Below are 24,455 nucleotides of genomic sequence, written 5' to 3'. Positions count from 1 at the left end.
ACTGATGTATATTTATTGATGCTTTGACCTCTCTGTACCAACTTGTCCTGATTTTGGTTTTTCCTGTCCTCACTGGAAACAGGACAAGTCGTCCCAGGCCCTCAGCCTGAGCAACGTGGCGGGGGTCTTCTACATCCTCGTCGGGGGCCTGGGTTTGGCAATGCTGGTGGCCCTCATCGAATTCTGCTACAAGTCGCGCAACGAGGCCAAAAGAATGAAGGTGGAGGCCCAGTCCCCGTCCCAAACCCCGTCCCAACACCCCCATTTCCACCACTCCCACCGCCGCTGCTACCCCTGCCGCTCCGGCAGCCCCCGCCATAGTCCCGAGCCTAGCCAGAGCCCCAGGCGCAGCGGCAGCATCCGCAACTTAGCCGAGTTTAGTGAGGTTTTCAATGGTTATGGCAGCGACGGGGAGGCTAAGATGTAGCTGTGGTTTTCCTAGAAGCTTCACCCAACCCTTTGCTCTCCCTCCACTAGCTCCCTGCCAGAGACTGTAAGTGAAACCTGTCGCCTTGCCTCCCTGTTCTCGCGCCGCCATGCTGAGTGACTGTGGTGACCAGTGGCAAAGCGCTTCCCACCTCCCTGTCTTAGCTGCTCACTTTGTGCTGCTGTGACGTCCTGGTCTGCGTTTGAGCTTCCCCTCGGTGTGACAGGACGTGATGAGTCATCCTCAGACTTTATGTCGTCTCTAATGCTTCGCAGTTTCTGTGGCTACAGAGACTGGACCTCATTCATCACACAGAAACCTTCTTCCCACCAAAACAAAACATGCATTGCTACTTTAACCTACAGTACCTTCCACAATTATTGGCACCCCATCCAACCTTTAATTCAGTGTTGAGTGTCGAACGCTGCAGAAGCTGGTCTAGTTATTGGCAAGGCTCCCAAATAGTCTGATGTTCTTCACTCAAAGCAGATATCCATCGGACAAGCCAATGTAAAGGTGGACGTCCGCCTGACCCGGACATCCACCCGGCGTAGATCTAAGTGGATCTACGCTGAACACGTCCAGGCAGAGGAGCAGAGGGATCAAGAAATGATGAACAAAATGACACAATTTTTGTCATGTAAATGTGACAATAACAACTGATTCTGGTACTCTGGCAAGACTATGCTAAATTTATGCTCTGCTAGGTCTTTCAATGCTAATCTCAGTTAGTTTGTGACCAGAATGCTGAGAACATTTTTCTTCTTTGCTCATGAAGGAACCAGAGCCAGTAACTTTCCTTTTCCACCATGTGTCCATCGCTGGTCCTCTATTGGCTAACTGGTTGTAGAGTTAGCCTCCAGGTTAGCTTGGTCTGGTATCGCTCTGCTTCATAAGACCCATCTTACCTGGACTCCTCTGTCTGATGTGGGAACGTCCATCAGCAGTTAGAAGCTCCTAAATGCTCTGATCACCTCAAAATAAAGAAACATCTTCAATGTGGGCTGCTGGGGTGCCAATGGGTTTAGGGATTCAAGCAGGAGTATCAATAAGTGCTTAGCTTGCTGGATCTAGGTTTCTTTCTTTTCCAGTGTCACCCCTGAGGTGATGCTTCTCTCTCAGGCTTGAGAAAAGATAGATGAGGATCAATGTCTCACATTTACAACTGTGAGGACATCAAATTGCAGAGCTTTTGTCCATTTTATGTTGACTTCAAACTTTAAGTCTTATAGGAAAAAAATCTGTCCTTCTAAAGGACACACTGTCTTAAGTCTGTCCCTAAATGATCCCAACCTTTATCAAATTCATGTTCTCAGGAACAGAATCCTCCAGACGAGTCCAAGAACTTTATCTTTTCTGTTGTTGACTTCCAGATCTCTGTCCCCAGTCTATATCTGTCCAACGTTGTGTCCCCCATCAGCATAAACTCTTCATTAGCTTCACCGTTGCTCAGTCAGCTTCCCTGTCTTCCCTGCACCTATCACTGTGAAGTCATTCTGTTGGTAATGGGTTTATACAGAGATAAGTGGCTGCATATACATGTCTACAGAACTGTGCAGAACCACTTTCATGTTTTCCCTCCAAAGAGTCAAACTTTTAGCTCTCCAGAATTTCTGGGCGTCTTCAAAGTTTTTCTTTGGACTTGGATTGCTTTGGATAAATCTTCTGAGTCCAGCAGAACCTTGCAACGTGACTAGTATCGGTTTTTGGACATAAGAAGTGCCAGTAAACCTTGAAAATCGAAAAAAGCAAAACATCTGGCAAAGACCTGAAACAAAGACCCCATTCAATACGTTTGATCCAACTTAAGTCCGTTTGAAAGTTCAGTTCGTGTAAACATTCACACCTTGACGGTTCATGTGGGGAGGTGTGAACACGTAATCAAGCCAAATAAGCAGAAGTGGACTTCAGTGCAGGGCATTCTGGGTAAATGGCTCATGGAGAAATCCTCCAACTGCTAAAATCTGACACCTCCATTTCTGTTTCCAATTGATGAAGAAGGAAGTAACACTTGGTGTCTTCAGAGGTTTTTGTTTTGTTTCCTTCAGTGTTTCTTGGTGCAGCGCCTCCACAGGCGAGGAGGGGAACAGGTTGATCAAAGGGTTTGGTTGGTTTGACTCAGAGGAGAAAGAAAGAGAACCACAGCAGCTGGAGGAGGAACAAAGGTTGAAGTTTTGGTTCCAGTAGAACAGAGTCTACTGAAAACTCAAGTGCAGCTACTTTTCCTAGAATGTGTAGCTCCTTAGTTTACCAGTTCCAGCATGGTTTACCAGTTCCAGCATGGTCCATGACGGATGTTAAATCCTCCAAATAGATAAAACAGCCACTTTTCTGTATTCTGCTAAGATTTTATCTGCTGAAAGTATTGCTCTCAATCACTCTGTCACAGCCAGAAACATCTGCAGACGTCACCTAGTATGTGGAAAATGTAGTTTCCTGTTGCTGATAACAGTCAATTGTGAGTCTTCATCACTCAGTAACAACATGTACACCGAAGAGGGTTGTTGTTAAAATACCCAGAAGGTACTGTGGGTTGATTTTTTTTTTTGAGTTTCTGACTGACAAATCAATGTACAGGTTAGGTGAAGGTGAAAATCGGCTGATTCTGATCTTGATGGGTCTCAGAGTCTCCGTCGGTCAAACGTGTGACATCTTTGGTATTTTCATGGATCCAGCTAAAGAATTAGCATCTTTAAAACTAACTCTGTGTATTTAGAGCTTGAAAATGCTGATTGATGTGTGGACAGACACGGCATTGATTCATTGAGTTTGATATCTAAGTGGGTCAAAGGTCACCGTTTGATGAGATGCAGCCAAAGTTCAAACAGAAATGCTGATGAAGACCTCTTCACAGGAAACGGGAAGCTCTGGCTCTTTGGAGGTGCAGCTGTAGGTCTCATGCTTTCATCGGTTTTGCAGATTGGAGTTTTTAAAAGTTTCTTGGTTAAATAAAAAAATCACCACCTCTTTCCACAAGATGTTTTAGGCAACAAAAAAAAAAAAAACGTTTGGCAAAAAATGATGTAGGCCATTATTATAGGAAAGTAACAATTTGAGTCTCAACTGCTTCTAAAAACAATTGCATCGTTGCCTAGCAACTCCAATTGAGTGTTGTTCCACTCCAGACCAACACAAAAAACACCCAGCCGGTTTTTGGCAATAAGGTAATGATTTTTGTTGTCTGGAAAATGAACTACTTCCAAAACCGACTGATTAAGTCACAACAAGGGGCACTGTGATGTTGCCTTGCAACTCCAGTGGAGCGCCACCTGTTACCTAGCAACCCAAGCACGTTTTGCTCAGCTGGTTTTATCGCTGTCTGCACTGAATAATGACTGCTGGAAAAGATAAGTGTTTTGTTGTTGACTTATCAACCAGAAACCACTTGCCGCATTCTGGTTGGTCGTGCAGGACGCTCCACTTCTGCTTTTCAAAGACATATAGTTGTATAATTGTGCATCTGTTTGCGGCCATTTTCACACAGAAGTGTGAAAAGTTGAGTGGGGTGTATGGCCAGCAGCAGCTTATTTGGATTTAAAGTGACAGAGGCCCTAAAACAGCTCAAAATACAGAGCAGAATAAAATCTTGTCCAAGAATGATTTTGTGGAAAATGCAATCAACATGTTTTGAATCCTAACCTGCTGAAGGAAGCATATTAGGTCACCTTTAAATTAATTTGTTTGAAACTGATTTTTGGATAATAAACCCATAAGAAGGCAGATTCAGAGATAAACTTGGGCAATAAAGTTTGTTCAAAAGATCCAAAAATTTAACCTGAAAACAAAGTTTTGAAACTGAAAAATCAAAAGAATTTAAAAATTATTTTTAAAATTGAATAAAAGTTTTGAACTGAGAAATAAATTGATTCTGAAAAAAAGATTTGAAACTGAAAAAAGTTTTTAAAGTAAAAAAAAAAGAAATTGAAACTGAAAAATTAAACTGGAAAAAGGATGTTAAGCTGAAAAAAAACTGTTCAAAACTAATTTTCAGATTCAAGTTGTTTTTTTGTTGTTGTTTTTTTCAGTTTCAAACTCTTGGCCCTCGGCGGCCATTCCTGATACTCCTTTAGTGTCGACCCGTAACTCCAGTCTGCAGCCGTCCGTCCAGATGTCCAGAACCAGAACCCCGGAGTGAAACAAGCCTCTCGTTTGTGTCTGTCTTTCCCAGCTGACCTTCACAGAAGCCATGAGGAACAAGGCTCGGCTGTCCATCACCGGCAGCGTCGGGGAGAACGGCCGGGTTCTGACGCCCGACTGCCCCAAGGCCGTCCACACCGGGCCGCCCGTCCGCCAGAGCTCCGGCCTGGCCCTCGTCTCCTCTGAGCTTCCTTGAAAACCAAAAACCTCTCAAGTGCCTTAATGCAACACCAACCGACTGACCGACCGACCGTCCGGAACCACCAGGAGGCAGATTCACCGGGCCAGCGGGTCGCTGCCGGGCCGCTGGGAACGAACCATAACTTTTTTTTATTCCAACCGGAGGACAAAAAATAATATCAGAGAAAAAAACTGCACACTTGAAACTAGTTGGTGTTTTCTGAGCGGACCGCTCTCGGACAGATATCGACGGGAACAAACGCAGATATTTCTATTCATAAAAGCGGAAGTTTAAATCTATTGATACTGAATATATGAGCAAATCTAGAATACTGTGAAGATTAGTAAATATGTATATTCTGAGGAGGAACTCTAGCTGTACATCCCCACGGCTGTGCTTGCTTTTTAAACTCGTGTACATAGCAGACGCTGTAGTGAAGACTCTTTCTTTTCTAAACCATCTCTGGAGATTTTATTCGTCGCAATAACGAAGCCGGCGACGACCGATGAACTTTGTGTTTATTCTATTAATATAGGAGCATCCGAACTAAATGTGAAGGGTATCCACTGCCCAAATATTCTGATACCTGTTGCAGTAAAGTTTCTGAAGTATATTCCAGGATGAATGTTACTAGCTCCACCTATAGGCCCGACCCGTGTAGTCTTTGTCACGGAACCATCGGTTCTGGAAACGCGATCTGAACCGTCAGCTGAAATACGCATGCGCTGAAGAAATATTTCCGTGTTATTCTTAAAATGTAGCTCAGCATATTCATTTATATTAATTAAAATATTATTTGTTATAAGAGGATGTATTTTCATAAACAATGTTTTAATTATTTTAGTTTGTCATAATATTAGTGTGACTGCTGTAGCTTGTAACATTTTAGCTATTATTAGCACTTTAGCTAAATGTAGCTAGTGTATGGGATTTTTCACACTTCTATTCTAAGTAAATATGCTATTGACAGCCTACGTGCTATTATTAGGATTTTATCTAGCTTTAGCTTTTCAATTAATTTTAGCTTTTACGTGTTTTTTCACATTGCATGGAATGAATGTTGCAGTAGGCCAATGTGCTAGTCTTTGATAGTCTACATGCCATCAGTAGCATGTAGGCTATCACAGTTTGTAAAATGACAAACTACGATTAGTTTGTCATTCTACCTTATAAACTGCTGTGACCTTACAGTTTAGCTTTGAAAGCATCAATTTCTAAAAGCCTCTGGGTGTGAGTTTTGCATTCACTTAAAGTTTTCACTCCTGAAATTATTTTTCTAATTGACCTTCTGCAGACTTTTGCTTTCTTCTGCTGATTCTGCCAATTTCTTACATTTCTGCAAGTCTTCTGCAGTTGACTATAAATGCTTCTGCAATTTTCACCAAAACCACTGAGCTTACAGCATTCACACTGTATTTTCACGGGAAGTGTGTTAAATCTTCTAGTTTAGTTCAAAGATAAGAACAATATGTATCGGACTCACGAGACTGTTAGCTAGTAGCTACTGTCAATGAGTCCTCTGGTGGACAAAAAAGGCCTTTATTTTTACAATAATCAAATATTTTATGAGGTTTATTATTCATTGTCTAGAACTATCTTACACTTTGTTGATGTACGTTTTAAGAATAATCTGGAAGTATTTCTTCAGCGCATGCGTAGTTGAGCCGTTGGTCCGGATTGTGGTTCTGGAACAGACGGTGCCATGACAGTCCTCACTGTGCAGACGTAGATCCAGAGAGCGGCTCTAGGAACCAACTTCCTGCTCTCTGATTATTTAGTTTTTTCCATTCTTTGATCTATTTTTTTATGCTGAGAACTAAAAAAAAAAATGACTTGAGTCAGTACTATCAGGGTAGTACTTTACCGCCATCAATGGAACGACGCCATCTCTCCCACTATGTTGTGTGTTGACTGGGATTAGGGCCAGTCTTAGCTGAATCACTGTGGATCCTCTGGGAGGCTCACCATGCTGTAGAAGAGACGTCCAGCTGGACAGTCTGCGGGAGGACACGAGACGCCCAGAGGTGCTGTTAGACGTTTCATCATCCGGCCCGTCCTCATACATGTTTACGAAAAGGGAAGAAACCAGCTGCACCGGTCCAGGTCTGCATTCCTGTCCTGCCATCCGTCTCCAGACCGGACGTGTCACATGGGCGTCTTTTGATTTAATTGTACGTCTTTATTTTGATCTTTTTTAAGTAAAGGAAAAAATAATTTCAAATTAAAATGTGGTGTCATTTATTTTTTTAAGTGATTCTGATTTTCAGTGATGGAGACACTGACACTAATAGCGGAGCTAATGGGCTCTTTGCACGTCAGCTTCCGCGTTCGGGGAAAAGCGGCTTGACCGTTTCCGGTCTATTGAAAATGGGCATTTTACTCTAGGTCAGTGGTGCCCAAAGTCGGTCCTCGAGTGCCGGCATCCTGCATGTTTTAGTTCTCTCCCTGGTTTAGGACACCTGCATCAAATGATGGCTCATTAGAAGGCCTAAGGAGAACACTGACTTGCTGAGGAGATTGTTACTACCACTAGGGAGAGAACTAAAACATGACTTTGGGCACCCCTGCACTTGGTGCTTGCAGGGCTTGGCCAAGGTAACTGACATCTATCCGAAGATGAGGGTGAGTTTTATTTTATGACTATCATTAACTTTAGCTTATGCTAGTAGGCAATATTCTCAGACATTTGTCTTGTAAAAATGTCCTATTTAAGTATCTAAGCATTTTAATCCATTCTAACGGACGATGTTTTGGCCTTATTTTCAACTATGTTATGTATGTTTATTGTCTTTAGTGTCAGAGACCATGTAACGGGAAGATTACGGTTCGGGCTTTTAGCTTCCGAAGCATGACGGAGCACAAAAAGCTTAAAAGTAGCGCAGCTCTGGTGTCAGATCTGGTTCACCTGACTGTTCAGGTTCAAAGTTGTTGCTTTTAGAAAAACTATGGGCGTGTTTCTTTAGGTCTCCGTGTTATTTCGTTTTATTACTTTTGTATGCTTCTTGTGAAAAGCTCAAATAGGACGGTGTTACAGCAGTGCGCACAGGCGGATGTTCAGCTGCCTGGCTGTGGTCTGCTGGTCGTTCCCATACACTCGCTCTTTCAGACTGAATACAGAAGTGGTTCCATGGAAATAACTGAGGAACGGTTTCTTTATTTACCATCCGTCTCCCCCTGGTTGTTTTAGCCTGAAGAAGCTGATCCGGAGTAAAGTGAAGGCTGCAGACTTTGCTGTGCGGCGTTAGCTTTAACTGTTACAATGAATATTTACAAGTCACCGTCTTTTTAATTCAGGATCGCTTGGAAATCCATGAAAACGTAAAAGCCCATTATATTTGGAAGACAACAATATTCAAGGTGTTGCTTTATTTGCGTCTTAAATACGACTTTGTCTTTTCTAGCTGACATGGTAACTCAAAGCGGAAACGAGAAAGCCGCATTTCGCTCATGTGAATGAACTCGGCACTTTGGCACTTTTACTATCAGAAAAATTTTAGTCCATTTAGCTTCCAAGTTAATTTTCCCACATAATTTCTACTGCTTCTACTAGATCCAGTATTAAGTGGACCTAGTTTTTAGCTTTGTGCTTTTGCAAAATCTGAAAACATTTAGCACACTTATCTGAAAAATACCGAATTCCACAACACATGTTAATGTAGTTAAAGTCAAGCTAGCATTACTGACCTGCTTCACTCTGCCTCACCATTTCTTTTTTTTTTATTAAAAAGTTTTTCTTGTCTTTAGCTGTCCCAGTGCTGACAATTGGTAGCAAAGAATTGTATCCTTTTTTAAATTATATATTATATATTAAGACCTAGCTTCTTATGTTGACGACTTGACAGCTAAAACTAACAATAGTGATACATTGCAACTAGATATTATTTATTATAGTGAAATAAATGAAATTGTTTTAATATATTTTAACACTTCAGAGAATGAAGGCTGAAGTCTTTGAAAAGACGTGACTGCCCTCTAGTGGTTGAGTTTTAGACAGGACACAGGTTGAAGTTTTCAGTTTGAAGTTTAATGTTTTCCATGCTGCGTTTCAGAAAGAATACAGATGGTACTTGTGGCTCCGGTGAGAATATCCAGTAGTACAAATCAGATTCACGTTACACATACCCAACAGGAGGAGGAAGAAGAGACAGGATGAGATGAGAGAACCCTGAAGACTCAGCTGGAGTCTCTAATCGTGAGGACTGAAGAGTTTCAAACCGACAGCATGGAGACGACGCGCATCATGAACACACACAGGAACAAAAACAAGTTTCATCTTTAAATAAAGCCTTGCAGATGTGTGGTACAAATACAGGCGAGCGGACTTGGCAACAGATGATGCAGCAAAGAAAGCGAAATAATAATAATAAAAAAAAAAGTCGCAGAGAATGATTAACGGAGAGAGAGAGAAAGGGTAGGATGCCCCCCGGTGGACGGGGAGGACCCTCAGGGGACAGACAGGAGACGTGCATGTGAGGGTAGGAGGAAGATGGTGGGGTGAACCCGGCTGGAACCGGAGCTGGTTCTGGGACGAGAAAGAAAAAATAGAGAAGAGGAAGAGGAGGGTTTGTCTTGAGTTGTTCAGTCTCGCTGGGCTTCTTCCTCCGCGTCTTGCGGCGCTTCTTTGTTCTGTTCTTCACCTGAAATGTAGAGGAAAAGAGCGATTAGCAAGGATTCGTGAGGCTAACGCGTCAAACTTCTGGAGTGGATCCAGAGTTGGGTAGAAACGTTCCTCCGTCACATTACGTCAGAGTTTGTCAAGCTCTGTTTACACCAGAACATGCTTTTTTCAGCATCTTCAGTTTTAAAGCTAACAGTTCAGTGAGGAGCAGAGCAACAAAACAAGATTATAAAGTTAAAATAACTGTAGAAGTTTAGTCTGGAGGAAACTCCTACGACAGCGGGAACCTAGTATAACATAGTATAGGTACATACTAACATATATATAGTATAAATGTCCATAATACAGGAATGGATATGCAGATAGACATACCATAACACATACTAACATAGGAGAGCATATATAGTGATAATATAGTATACTAGTAGCCATGCTAACATATACTATGGTATATTCTAGCATGGCATAAACAGCCATAACATAGCGTAGTGTTTACTGATGACATGTCACCTCAAACTGAAGATGCTCAGAGATTCTGATTAGAGCACCTGAAAAAGAGTGAACTGTCCCTTTAAGAAAACACGACCCATTTTCCCCATTAGTGGTGATGGAAAAACTTCACATCAAGCACCCCAGTGAAACAAACAGCATGACTCCTGTTAGCTTCAGAGGCTAACCTGCTGCTGGCAACGTGGCACCATGCTGGGAGGGGCGCTGTTAGAGTGCTGGTGAGGTCAGTAGGAGGGAAAACGCATTGTGAGACAGAAACGGTGGTAGCTTAGGGGAGTTACCGTGACGACGACAAATCAACCTGTGTAAGGAAGACAAACAACTGGAATCCATCAGGATTTAAACAGGAAGTGATGAAGGAGCGACCTGTGGGGTCACGTGACAAGGGTTGAGTGACGGGGGTCATGTGACCTCACAGTCATTGCCATCATTAATAATGAATGAATCTGAACTCAAAGAGCCGTTTTCACTGGAGAAAAGATCAGAAATTCATGAGAAATGAAGGAAAATATTTAATGTGAATTTATAAAAGCTCAGTTATTGATCATGGATGGATGGACGGGTGGATGAAAATATGGAATATTGTCTGGAAATATGTTTATTTTTTTCAAAAACACTGAAACTTCCCGATGGTCTCTGAACCCAGGAAGTAGTCAGGAAACAGGAAGTAGACAGGAAACAGGAAGCAGACAGGAAACAGGAAGCAGCTCAGAGGTGTGAGGGGGAGGTTAGGGTAGCAGTGAGGGGCGGAGCCAGAGAGGAGGAATGACTTACTAAACACACTGTTCTAACGGAGAGGAGGGGAGGAAGAGGAGGCTCCTCAACAGTCTGAGGAGGATGAGGAGCAGATGAAGAGTTAGTGGAAGGAAGAACTCAGGAGGGAAATGAGAAGGCTGCAGTGGAGAGCGTGGCGTCTCACCGTCTCCCTGAACGTCTGAGGTCCATAGCGTCAAGTTGTCCCGTAGCAACTGCATGATAAGTGTGGAGTCTTTGTAGCTTTCCTCGCTCAGCGTGTCCAGCTCCGCGATGGCGTTATCGAACGCCTCCTTTGCCAACCTGCCAGGGTCAAAATACCAGGTTACACTGCGTCACATCCATCCCGCGCCGCCCCGCGGCTCGGCCGTGTACCTGCAGGCCCGGTCCGGCGAATTCAGGATTTCATAGTAGAAAACGGAGAAGTTGAGTGCCAGGCCGAGGCGGATGGGGTGCGTTGGAGGAAGTTCGATCATGGCGATGTCGCTGGCCGCCTTGTACGCCACCAGGCTGTTCTCCGCCGCCTCCTTCCTGTCGTTGCCCGTGGCGAACTCCGCCAGGTACCGGTGGTAGTCTCCCTTCCTGGACCGGGACAGGCAGTGGGTCAGCGGTGCCAACAGAAACTGACTCATGACTGGTTTTCTGGACTCACGTTCACTGATTTCTGGCGGATTGGAAACCATTTTGTGTGTGTGTGTGTGTGTGTACGTACATTTTGTAGTAGAAAACCTTGGATTCTCCGGTGGTTGCTGCTAAGATGAGGTGTTTGTCCAGAACATCCAGGATGTCGTTGCAGATTGATTTCAGCTCTTTCTCCACCTGGACAGTAAAACACACTGTGATTGGTCAGATCGGCTTCAGGCCAGCTGGGTTAGCCAGCGTTCCCAGTGGTGCGGAGCGGAGCCAACCGTTTTCCGATATTCCCGGATCATCTTCAGCTTGTCCTCGCCGCCCTTGTTCTCCTCCTTCTGCTCCAGGCTGCTGATGATCCTCCAGGACGCTCGCCGTGCGCCGATCACGTTCTTATAGGCGACGGAGAGAAGGTTCCTCTCCTCCACCGTCAGCTCCACGTCCATGCTGGCCACCTTCTTCATCGACTCCACCATTTCTGAGACGCAACACAACAGATGAATGAGATGCTTTAAAACGCATTTTCATTCAGAAGAAAACCTTCTTTCAGCTGGACGATGAAGTAGAAGTTATCATGATAAACGATAATGTTGTTTTGAGACCATTTTCAAGTAATGGAATAATAATAATTCAAGAACAAATTCTCAGAGATAATTAAACTTTAAGTGTTTAATTAAGTCTAATAAACATTTAACGCTGGAACTGGAAGATATTTTAATAATCATGATAAATAAAATAAAATTAATGATAAAGTCTTCATATAAGCGGCTAGTTGAGACCAAAACTCCAGATGGAAAACTTTTATCATCCAGTTTTTGACACAAAGAGAAAATCGATGATTCATCCAAATGGAAATTAATTTTGACATCATGACAGTAACTGATTTATTATTAGGACAGACCTGCATAACATACATTTAGCATTCAGGAGGGCAAAAACAACTTATTTTTCTATTATTATGTTTCACCAAAAACTCGTCATGTAGCAGTTTTAGCTTCATCTGGTTCAAAATGTGTAAAATAGACACAAAAAAAATCTAATATTCAGCTGTTTTTAATATTGCAGAAAAAAATCTTTTATGATTAATTGAAAAATCATCAAAATTTGCAGATTTTTTTAACAGAGTAATTGTCAGAATAATTGATTATTAGATTAATTATTAGTTGGAGCCCCAGCATGGAATGCATTTCTGTACGTTGGGGTGAAGAGCCTTCCTCTGAGGCAGCAGGAAGCTGATCGATGCTCAGGAGGTCCTGGAAACTGAAGCAACATGATCACATTTACAAGCCATATCCGCTACATTCATCTCAGCCACAACTCACTTCAGATATATGGATATTGATCATTTTATCAGTATCTGATCTAAAACTGCTGCTGATGCAAACCCAGGAATCCTCCAATCAGCTGCAGCTGCTCTGAAAAATGTGCAAAATGAAAATGTCTTGTTGTGGGAAAGCGTTTTGCCATGCTTTGTTTGGGTATTATTATTATTACTATTGTGGATATCAGTGTTTATGTTTCTGAACACCTGGAGATCAGCCGCAGAACCGACCTCTGACCCTTCACTACAAACTCATCATCATCATCATCACTGCCAGTTTTACCAGATTAGAGACAAACACAAAACCCGGGTCCTGAAAAACATTGCCGTTTATAACACCAGTCACATCAGGAAGTGATTTATGTCACTAAACTTCACACTGTTTTTAAATTTATTGGCATTTATTGATGTTCCCATTGAAGAAACAGTGGAGAAAATAGTAAAACTATCAATCATGACAATAAAGACTGGTTTTGGGGGGGGTTTAAACATTGTGACAACAATAAACCAAAATTCTTCCAACAAATTTATCAGGATAGATGATAAACAATAAATGCCAACCAGCACTGGGAACTGGGAACGCCTCGGGATCGAACAGAAAGAGGCGCAGGGCCTCCTGAACGTGTTGCCTCAGAGTCAGGACGGACGATTTAGACAACAGGGCAGGAAATGAGGTCAGACAATATCAATGTTTTTTCCAATATTCGTCTGTTTTCACACATTGCTGCAAGAAAACTCTAGAATTGACAACATAAGAGTCAAATGACTTACAGCTACAAAAAGAAGCCCAAATATTAACTAGTAAATTAGTTATTAATTAGTTCATAAATTAGTTATTTTTCTCATTATTTGGACTAAATCAAAATCGGAGTCCGTAAAACCTACAGAAAATTAGGCTGATGGCGAGGAGGCTTTCCAACCTCACCGAAAATAAACTCGCCTCAGCTAGAAGAACTAGAGCTGTTGTATTCATTTTTGAGGATCGTATTTTTTTTCTGCTAAAATGTCAAAAGAACTTGTTTTTTTTGTTTGTTTGTTTTTTTTTTTTGCTCCAACCCAAAAAAAGAAAAGTTAGTTAATTTCATAAACAAAAGCATGTCTAGATGTCTAGTTTAAATGAAAAAATATTTAATCTTTCATCTTGAAACTTGATTTGGCTCCAATGCTCACTTTGAAAAACAATGTAAACTGAATATATCAGTATCTGATATATTTAGTTTGCATGTAGAATACGTTTGGTTGCTGTTCTAAAGGGTGAAAATATAACTATCCAGTAAAATGTGAACTTTTGAATGATTAAAGTGACGGTTAATGGTCAATTAACTGATAATTATTAATAACAGTAAAAAAGGCAAGACTATTCAGGGACACATTCCATCTAGGGGCAATATTTAAAAATTTAAATTAATTATTTTTTGAATTTTTGATTCACAACACTTAACTGGTATTAATTCAAACTGACGCACATGAATCGGGAAAGTTTAGTTTTAAAACACTGAAACAGTTTTAATTTTTTACCCCAAACTAGTGACATTAAATTAATTTCTAATGCTCTGCCTAATTAGTTTAATTAGGGACTGAATTGTTCTGTAAATGTTTGCCAACATGCCCATTCCTCATTTTCACCTGCAGTGAAGAGAACATGAACACCTGAATTAAAGGGCTAGTCATTGTACTTTAAAATCACACAGTTTGTGGAGAAATACGTTAAAATGAACTATTACGGTATTTTAGACACTAAGCGATATTTTATTGCTATGATTGGGGGAAAGTAAACTGGTTTAAGTTTGAGCTGGAGGACTGAGTAAAGAAAGGCTAACCAGCTAGTTAGCAGCTAACTAGCGCTAGCAGGACGCTAGCTTAGCTGCATTAACATAAACGTTCACCGGTTAGCGAAGCAGAAACCGGGGCTCGCGCTCGTAAACGGACCCCGGTTTCTGTCGGGACTCAGACCGATTTTTATGAGGTGCAGATTTTCCCTTTATAAGGCAGGGAAAGTCTCCGCCATTTTGTGTCCTCTCAGCCCCCAGATCCATGTGAGCTCTTGTACCTGCGGCTTAGAGCCCCCTGCGCTGCGCAGGGAGACAGGCAGGCGGCGGAGCGGGGGCCGCAGCACTCCGCAGTGACCGTTATGATCTGTGTGTGTCCGCAGCCTTACCATCGTATCTCTCCGCTTGCTCGGCCAGTTTTGCTTGGTACACCAGGTTCTCTCTGTCCGTCATGGTGCTCCGGTAGCGGGGAGGGCTGCGTTCAGCGTCCCGGTGGGGAAACAGGGGACGATAATCGGGCTGCTCGGAGAGTCCTGGCGGTGGATCAGCAACAGCTCTGTCGCTCCGCTGAGCCGAAGACCCACCGGTGAGCAGAGGCGTGAAGATGGCGCCGCAGCTCCATCCGGGAAATCCACGCAGCAGCAGCAGCATCCACGCCTCCCGCGAAGCTACAAATCCACTAAAATATCTTTTTTACCCTGATTTTATGTAAACAGTTTAAAAATGTATTAAAGTGATTGATTTTATATCTATAACTGCGTGGCTGGTTGGACTTTCTCTGCTATATTCATGCTGAACTTATATTAAAAAAACGTTTAATTTCTTTAAAATTAAGTATTGTTTGTTTTACAGATGAGTTTATTACAGTATCTCTTTGTGACCTTTACCAAACAGAACCAAACAGATTTAAAAGGGAATGGCAAAAGCAAAGGAGGTGGATTAGCAGTCCTTGTGGGGGGGAAAAAGAGGTGTAATCCATCGCTGTAAAACAGATTTTGTACTGTTAGCAGAAAGTTATCATCCATATTAATTTTCCTGTTTTTTTAATAGCATATGCATTCAGTCGCCAGCTGTTACTAGAACTTTCTGTAGCTAACCAACACCCTAATGCGTTTGTGACATTATCTTGAGATTTTAGTCATGTTTCTCTCTCTGATACACTTGCAGTGTTTCTTTGCCAGCAGCTCTAAGAAAAGAGATTCTTTTTAATGCAAATGTCATGGATTCATACATTTCCAACATATAAGTATATATATATATACATATAAGTATATATATATATATATATATATATATATATATATATATATATATATATACACACACACCTCTGGGAAAGTGAGAACAATCTTGTTTTTCTCAGCTTAAAATGTAAACTCCTTTGTTCAGATGGGTATAAAACCATCGGACAAGAACTTCTGTATGGTTGTTTTGAGGCAACAGATCGGGATGCTCTGTGCCAGCCACATGGAGAGGCCGTCACTGCCATCACTGTATATGTGACTAAATTATGCGAGAGTAATTGTACAAATTACTTTGCACAATTACTTTGTACTTTTACCTGATAGCATTATTTTTGTACTCTTTCCACCTCTGGTAAAACAAGATTCCAGGATCCCTCGGATGAATGGACGACTGAGTCAGAAATATTTCATATATTTATGTATTTATTAATACAGTATATGCAGTGTTGTACAAACTGGCTGTGATTTTCGTTGTAATAAAACATGGTTTTATTGTAGTGTACAAAATAACTTTTTTTTTGTTTTACATTTTACTCTAAGACTGAAAAGAAACTGGAAAGAAAAAGACTGTAAACTCAAGACAGGGGAAGAAATCCATCAATACAGCGTTGGTGTTTTTAATATATAAAACGCAATAAAAACAGCATAAATTTGTTCGTATAAGACTGAGAGGTCAGTTTTATATGAGTCCCAACAAAATGTGTTGGATATTTTTAAGGCAGACGGAGAAACCCTGTGGATGCATCTGTGGATTCAGGAGTTCAGGGGTTAATCTAGCGTCAGGGAGAGAACAACTGACAAGTACTATCAACACCAGAAAGTTTGATCTCTATCCTAATAAAACATGGATGTTTGTTACAAAAGTTTTTCAAGTCATAAAATTATGTTCTTCTGCTTAAAGAATAAAAACAAAGTAAAAAAAAAAACAACAACAAACAAACATGTTTTTATCACCAGAGAAAATATTAAAATTCAAACATTAAAATAACAGTTTGAACAGTAGGGGTTATTGTACTACTACAAATCTACAATACAATAATGACTGTTAAAAAAAAAAACCTGACTTGAAAGTTTAATAATTTAAAAGGTGTTAATTTGTGGATGTGGATTTTTAAAAATGTTTGCACCCAGAAACTGACCCTCCTCTGGCTTCAGATCAGTTTCATCCTCAGGTCAGCAGGACGTCAACACGCTTCACAGGAAGTTAAAGGAAATAAACAAAAACTGGGAAAAAGTTCACATTTCTAAACCGTCTCACTGTGGGTGAGCGACCCGCTGATCTCGACTCAAACCGAGACACAGATCCGCTCCATCCGAGACCAGCAGAACCAAGGCACGGCGGTGGAGGCATCATGATATGGGATGATCCTCTTACTGATGCATCACACCGTTTTATCACAAACAAGGAAACCACTCTCTGAAGGTTCCCTTCCACCACAGAAACCAGAACGCCTTGACCTTTAACCCCTGTTGTTAAATGTGATAAATTTAGTTGAATAAAAACTTTAATATTTTTTCCATATTTCTGTGGTCAAAAAGAGCAGAAAATGTTCAAAATAAGAAGAAAGTATTTAGTTTCAAGATGGCCGCCACAGAACCAGAAGCCAACTTCTGGAAGCTTCTGAGCAGATGTTTGGTCCAAAAATAACAATAGTAAAAAAATCAAGAGTACAAAAAGACACCCATAATATTAATATGTTCATTTTACAAACATCGCCTTTACTGATCCGACGTTCCAGAATTATCTGCACCATGGTAATAAATATTAAAGTTGTAAAAAACCCACCATTAATTCAAATAAAATGAGGGGCGATTCATCCTGCGGCTGGTTTTCCACTCAGCAGCTGAAACTGGGATGAAGGGGGAAAACAGGCGACCCCGGTCCGACCCCAGGCTCAAACCTGTCCGCCACAAAGACAACAGGAAGGCCGGCCCACTCGCCTCCCGCCGGCCGGTCCCGATCCAGATCGGACGGTGGGCGAGCTTCCTCCCGGCCAGGTTGGCCCGGTTCTGCTCAGCTCTCGCTGTCGTCCAGCAGCCGGACGTGGGTGAAGGGGAAGTGGCCGTGCTTCCCGTTGCACTCGCCCTCCCACTGGCCGTTCACGTTGATCTTCGTCACCTTCACCGTGTCCCCCACCTGAAGGAGACAGAACCAGACCAGCCTGTCGGACCGGAACCACAAACGGCTTCCGGGTACGACTCTACCAAACCGACAGGTTCACACTGCGCATAATTTGGTCGAGTTTCAACTGCATTTGATGCAGTTTTAGTTCTACTGGGAGATTATTTTACTTATAACCAGGGAAACGTGTTGTTATAAATCAAATAATCTGCCAATGGAACTGGGACTTATTCATCAATATTAAGGCATTATTTACTAAAAACAAGCTCATATTTCTTGCTGAAAAATTACTTATAAGTTAGTTTTTGTGTTTCAAATTATTTGCACTACAAACTAGACAGAGGTACTTGGTAAGAGTTTGTGTTTTTGCAGTGCAGTATTCAGAAGCTGCTTACAGAATATTTATCTGTGTTTTCTACAGAAGTGAGTGGGAAATAGCAGCTTACAGGAAGGCTTGTCCTGTAAATGAAAAACCAATCAGGCTTAAAGCTGCAGTGTGTGATTTTTACAAAACATTCAAGTGGAAAACAATCAACCTGATTGGTTAGCATGCTAATGTTTATGCTTGGATTCACACGTTGAAGATGTTTGGTTGCAAGTACAGATAGTTGTACAGACTGATTTTATGTTAAAACAGCCTGCCATAGACTGACTTTAGGACGACACTGTGGGTCTTTGGTTCAGATGTCAATGTTAGTTTGTTCATCACTGAAAGAGTTATGTTCCCGGGAAAAAAAGCCAGAGCACCAGTCAGCGCTCCGTTATGCCACACATTATAACTCCATTATAACCAGAGTTTAATTTGAAACACTTAAAAACCTGAAGGTTTTCTCTACATGTTTAGTTCCTGCTGTATCCTCAGGTTTAACAGGAAGAAACTCATTTATTGGATTTTGTATTTAGTGCAGAAGAGTACAGTAAATATCTAAAAATGAGTTCTGACGAGACACCACTACATTTGATTATCATAATTGAACTGAACTGTTGAATATCTGCACAAATTTAGCTTCCTGCACAAAGATAATTAGATACATTCAATTAACTGATATGTCTAGTCAAAGTAATTTCAGAATATAAGCTGATTTTAAGCTAAAACATGAAAAAGTGGCAAAACAGAAAATCTGCTAAATTTGCCAATTTTCTTACCCAAATACTCATAAAAATAAGCAATAAATTGATTATTTGACAGATTAATTGTTAGACTAATCGATTATTAAAGTAATTGTTATCTGCAGTCTCACTTGAATATCAGCTTCCAGTCAATTTAATGATAAATCTGAAGTTATTTATACTGGTCAGAATATTGTCAATATATTCTGTCAGAATATTAATCAGCTTATATGTGTAGTCATAAAGTAATTTCAGATATCTGGATTGTAATGTGATTTTATGGTATAACAGCCTGCCATAGACAGCTGGTTCTAAAGGCTCTGTTCAGAACCACCCTGTGAATGGACCTGTGTGCAGCTGCTGAAGGGAGACAGTGTGTGGACATGAGGACGGAGGTCTCCTACCTCCAGGGCTAGCGCCGTCTTGTCGTAGGCGTTGGGGACCCTCTTCTGGACGGCGCGGGCGTACACAGGGCCGTCCTGCAGGTTGGGCAGCTGGGCATTGACCATGGGCTGGGGCTGGGCGTACAGGCCGGGGTCGCCCTGCGGGTTTCCCTGAGGGGCCCCGCCACCGCCGCCGGGCGAGCTGGGCCGGTACTTCTCCACGTAGGGGACGGGGATCATCCCGATGCGTCCGTCCTGGCTGGCGGCGCTCCACCACTGGTCCTCGGGCTTGTCCAGGACGCGCAGCACGTCTCCCACCTTGAACGGCAGGTCCTCGTCATCGTTGCCAGGGAAGTTAAAGACCGCCCGGACAAACTCCTGCTCCTTGGTCTGCGGGGGGGCGGCGGGCGGGGCCGGGGCGCTCCTGGACTTCTCAACCGGCTCACACAGCGTGGTGGTGTCCAGGTAGTGGACCTTGTAGAACTCCAGCAGAGCGGGCAACTCCGGGAACGACTCTTCCCCGATCTGGAACCGATTGGTCTCCACACCTGACAGATAGAGTCAGATGTAAAAGGACCACAATTAATCAACTAATAATGCCTGCTTAGACCAGTCCTTTTTAAACTTTGGTCCACAAAGTTTTGCATGTAGGGGTGTGCTGTGGTGGTGCAGGGGTTAAGCACAACCCACATATGGAGGCCTTACTCCTCAACACAGCTGTCGCAGGTTCGATTCCTGGCCTTGGCGACCTTTGCTGCATGTCTTGCCCCTTCTCTCATTACCCACTTTCCTGTCAATTAACTATCAAATAAAGGCCACTAGAGCCAAAAAAAACTACTGCGTGTAAACATTCATTTATTTGCTGTGAGATGAGCTCAGAGTGTGACCCGTACAACTAGCTTACCAAAGGAAAGCATTTAAAAATAGTGATGGATAAGCTGCTTAAGATTGGGTCGTTTAAAAGAAAAGCGGAAGATACCAGTTAGAAACAAAACATGTGAAACATTGTTTATATGATCAGAGGATTTCATATCTATAGGGATTTTTTTCAGTTTCTCGGGATGAGTTGCAGAACTTTTACTGTTTTTAAAACAGTATTGTGATATGTAGCGTGGCACCGGGACACAGATCTGGGGCTGCACTGCTACGCCTGCACTGACTGACTGCATCTCTAACACTTCATATAAAATAATCATTTACGTTTCTGAGAAAGTTTGAGAAATAAACCTCTTATTGTTGTAGTTTCGGCCTCCATGCAGCAGAGGGTGCTGCTGGTTAATTTGTTAAAACAGAAATAAAGATGGCGGAGGTCCACCAGAACAGGGAAGAGAAATGGGCCAAACAGAGTCCAGTTCAGAAGGGAGAATGCACTTTATGCGGTTCTGTTTAGAAATATAAACTCTCAAGATCCTTAAATTTCACTTTTTTTTTAAAAATCCAGTATATTATTAAACATTTTGCCCTACAGATTATGGAAAGACAGTTGTCCATTTTCACGCAAAAGAAAACTCTTAAGAAAATGGCTGCTTATCAGTTAATCATTAGTTGATAAACAACATTAATCAACCTGACATCTGATTGGCTGCTTCTGTAGAAACCCTGACGCCTGACTGGCTGCTTCAAACAGCAAGTCAAGACAACTTCTTCGACTTTCACTGGAAAGTGTGGAAAAAGCTTTGATAAATTATTTACAGCAAACTGTAGGTGAGCAACTCCTTGCTCATGAAAAACAAAATGTAATTTTTAATATGAAATCAACATTTAATTGAATATTAACTGATATTTAATCAATTTTATTTATTAAATTATTTATCAAATAATTATTTCTTGTTACTGTAATTTGGCACTCTTTACCCTCCATAGAAATACCAGTTTGTGTGGAATTAATCTATAGTGACTGAAATAAACTGAACATTTGGAGGTTCTGGTGAGTTACAGGCAGAACATTTGGAGGTTCTGGTGGGTTACAGGCAGAACTGTGCAACACCTGAGGAAATGTTTGTGAAGCAGTCAGGATTCAGGGAAAAAGCAGCGTGAATGGGACGTACTAGAGACATTCCTGAAACACCAATCTGCCCAGTCATGTCCCAGTTGTGACGTCACAACCTGCAGCTTTCTACAGAACCCATCCCTCCCTATGGCAAGCCTTTTTACCATAAAACCAGTTGAGTCTGAGTGTAAGGAATTACATTCATCTGACGGTAATTTAAGAAATCTGCATTCTCATTCTGACTAGAAAAAAAAAAAAAAATTTATCTTTACATCCTCACAAGTCAAAATTCCTTTTAATATCTTAAATGACATAATTTAAGATCTCAAACTTAAATTACATGTTTAGATTTACACAAGGCGGTGCAAGTCAACCTGGTGCTGCCACTGAGCCGTCCAAACAGTACAAACTTCATGCACTTGAATATTGCTTCAGAAATCTGCACAAACAATTCCTGTTTATTCACTTCCGACAAACGCAATGCTCTTAAAAGCAGCTTTAGAAAAGTAGGAGTGCTGTGGTAAACCGATTCCCAAGCTGAAAATGAAGAATTTTCAAAAATCTTTTTTTCTGTTTTTTATTCGACAGAATACAAATTCAGGATAGCAGTAATGTCATTCTGACTAGTCACAATGTTAACTCAAATTGAAAAGCTAATTAAAGGTATCACTAATTCATTTGGAGATATCTTAAAAAGAATCATTCAAAATTTTAATTTCAGATTTCCCTAATTTAGATTTTTCTAGTCATTATTTGCTTTCAAGACAACTGCAATTTAATTTGCCCTAGTCAAATCTAATTAATGTTTATCTAAATATACAATTATGATGTATTTAATTGGAGACATGAGAACAAAAGGTAAGATTTCTTGATTTTACTTTATGATTAGTCATAATTTAATTGTAGATATCTGAAATGTGTTTCATATAGTAATTCTTTCTGGATGTCTTGAATATGTTGTTTATAAAAGCCAGAATATAATTCTGACTTTCATAAAGTCAAAATTACATTACAGCCCCAGTACCTGTAATTTGTATAGTCAAATATAATTAGAGATTCCTTAATTTACTCATGTGTCCAGTCATTAACCAATTTAAGAAATCTGGAATGTCAATGTGATTAAATGGTAAAATGGCCTGCCATATCCCTCCCAGAATCTTCACCTTAAAACTACATCTGTGCCGTAAAAAAACACCTGGATGAGTAAGAACCGAGCCTTACCTGATCCAGGTCTCATCCTGTTGCTTATGTCGTTGATAATGTAGTGGGAAACTTTGGAGTTCTCGGACACGGAGAGGACGTAGTCTCCGGGGATGGAGGACGAGTCCCGGACCAGGAAGACTCCGTGCTTCTGTCCCTGCAGCAGGGACACCGCTTCCTGGCGGCTCAGGCGGCCCCAGTACCAGCTATCCCGGTCCTCGGCGTCAAAATGACCGGCCATGGCAGCGGAGTCCGGTCCGAGCTTTCAGGACAGAACCCCGTTTTCCCCGTAACTCATACAACTTCTGTTTCCGGACGCTGGCGCTGGCAAACAAACGCAGCAAAGCCTCGACTTCCTGCGGTTAAAGTTCTTCGAAACCAAACAGAACCGCCGGTTTCTGCTTATCAAAACACAGAAACTAACGAGCGACCTCAGTCTCCGGGACTGAAATGGCGGATCGAGGGAAAAGTTGACCTCATATACCGGAAAGGGATGCCCGGTCAATGGGAAGCGGTGCGTTCACGCCCCCTAAAAACATGGGAATCCCGCAGCTCCGAACTTTACATTAACTCAGCATAAATATTGGCTGGGACTTTTAAAGCTCTACTTTAACGGAATAAAAAGAAATTGTTGCACAAATCAGAATTCATTGTGGTTTCACTCTAATATTCCAACTTTCGGAGACAATGATAATAAAGTTTCTATTATCTGTAAATATAACCGATGGAAGAGGATTAGGGCCACTAAAAAAAACAAAAAAACAAAACTAGAATCCTATGGAAGTCATTAACTACACTTTTTCGTAATAAAGAAAGTGTTTCATTTTAGTGAGACAAAAAAATTAAATGAATAAATAAATAAAACAGTCTTCTGACTGTGGAAGCCAACTTATGGCATGAAAAGAAGCAAAAGGACAAGAATTCACAGTTAAATGGTAGCTACTAGATTGTAGCCATAGCTGCCCTAGAGGAGAGGCTGCCATGCACCAGAGCAGGAATTGAATCAGCAACCTACTAATTGTAGGACAAATTTTAGTTATAAGGCCAGCATTTGAACTATTTTCTACACACCCTTGTCCCTTAGTGGGGTCGGGAAGGTTGCCGGTGCCTATCTCCAGGCAGGGTACACCCTGGACAGGTCTGTCGCAGGGTAACACAGAGACAGACAGGACAAACAACCATGCACACACCTGGGGACAATTTAGAGAAACCAATTAACCTGACAGTCATGTTTTTGGACTTTTGGGAGGAAGCTGGAGAACCCAGAGAGAACCCACCATGCACAGGGAGAACATGCAAACTCCATGCAGAAAGACCCCAAGCTGGGAATCGAACCCAGAACCTTCTTACTGCAAGGCAACTGCGCCACTATGCAGCCCTCAAATTAAATCGCTCCTTTCAATGTGCAATTCTATGTGTGTCAACACCTTAAATTGTTAGCCTTTTAGCTCACTACAGCTTAAATGGTATGGTTAGCTTAAATGCTGTCAGTAGCATGTGGGGTATAACTAGAATGAATACTAAACATAGCTACCAAATTAAATTATTTTAGCTGTCAGGCTAATGTTAGCATGCTCATGAGGGCTATCAGGTTTCTGTGAGGTGGAAAATAATTCAATTAAAGGAGGTACTTATGTGAATAAAAGTCATAATTATGAGAATAAGTGAATAATAAGGATAAAATTCATAATTACATGTTTAAAGTTAGAATTACTGGTTTTATGTGTAGGACCTGTGCAGTTTTATACGAGTTTTAAAACTTATAATTATGATAAATGATAAAACTTGCAACTCTTAATTTAAAAGTTGAAAATGACTTTCATTCTCATAATTATGGCTGTTATAGTCATAATTTTGACTATACCCTCCACAGTTATGAAGGGCTGTTTGGCTTTTATTTTTTCTTCTGTGGCAGGAATGGGCTTCCATATATAACAGATTCTTAAAAAGTTTTAATGTGTTCCCTCTGATTCCATCTTCTTACTTCATTTGTTGGTTGTATATTCAAACATTTACTTAAATTTCTTTTCATCACACCGACCAGTGTTAATTCCCTTTTC

General features: G+C 41.4%; 3 protein-coding genes across 5 annotated transcripts in view; 1 reads left to right on the top strand and 2 right to left on the bottom strand.

Moving 5' to 3' along the window:
• LOC106909055 (glutamate receptor 4) overlaps positions 1–6,972 on the top strand; it is a 95,202-nt gene extending 88,230 nt beyond the window's left edge. For both annotated transcript variants that reach the window (XM_088012465.1, XM_088012464.1), the window contains exons 15-16: positions 83–220; positions 4,596–6,972. In XM_088012465.1, coding sequence (XP_087868591.1) covers positions 83–220; positions 4,596–4,760 — 303 coding nt within the window. In that variant the 3' untranslated portion in view covers positions 4,761–6,972. The remainder of the gene's footprint in view (positions 1–82; positions 221–4,595) is intronic.
• A 1,775-nt stretch (positions 6,973–8,747) lies between these two features.
• LOC106909056 (14-3-3 protein epsilon) lies at positions 8,748–14,980 on the bottom strand. 2 transcript variants are annotated; one of them, XM_088012463.1, is made up of 7 exons: positions 14,736–14,980; positions 11,535–11,734; positions 11,339–11,445; positions 11,002–11,208; positions 10,793–10,929; positions 10,648–10,701; positions 8,748–9,382 (listed from the first exon to the last, which is right to left on the bottom strand). In XM_088012463.1, exons 1-6 carry the CDS (start codon positions 14,797–14,799, stop codon positions 10,694–10,696), a joined length of 723 nt encoding a protein of 240 aa, XP_087868589.1. In that variant the 5' UTR covers positions 14,800–14,980; the 3' UTR covers positions 8,748–9,382; positions 10,648–10,693. The 2 variants fall into 2 exon arrangements, with proteins under 2 accessions (XP_087868589.1, XP_087868588.1); XM_088012462.1 differs by lacking the exon at positions 10,648–10,701 and having other exon boundaries at positions 14,736–14,978.
• Positions 14,981–15,993: 1,013 nt separating this feature from the next.
• Positions 15,994–23,264, bottom strand: LOC106911536 (adapter molecule crk-like). Its single transcript, XM_014978342.2, has 3 exons — positions 22,417–23,264; positions 19,227–19,753; positions 15,994–17,727 (listed from the first exon to the last, which is right to left on the bottom strand). The coding sequence occupies exons 1-3, from the start codon at positions 22,634–22,636 to the stop codon at positions 17,605–17,607; spliced, it is 870 nt and encodes a 289-aa protein (XP_014833828.2). The 5' UTR covers positions 22,637–23,264; the 3' UTR covers positions 15,994–17,604.
• Positions 23,265–24,455: the final 1,191 nt, after the last annotated feature.

The sequence above is a fragment of the Poecilia mexicana genome, unplaced genomic scaffold (genome assembly GCF_051168715.1).
Source record: "Poecilia mexicana isolate PSO_F unplaced genomic scaffold, ASM5116871v1 scaffold_14, whole genome shotgun sequence".
Taxonomy (NCBI): Eukaryota; Metazoa; Chordata; class Actinopteri; order Cyprinodontiformes; family Poeciliidae; genus Poecilia; species Poecilia mexicana.
Note: the sequence above shows the minus strand (reverse complement) of the source record. Positions and strands in the feature narration are given on the sequence as shown.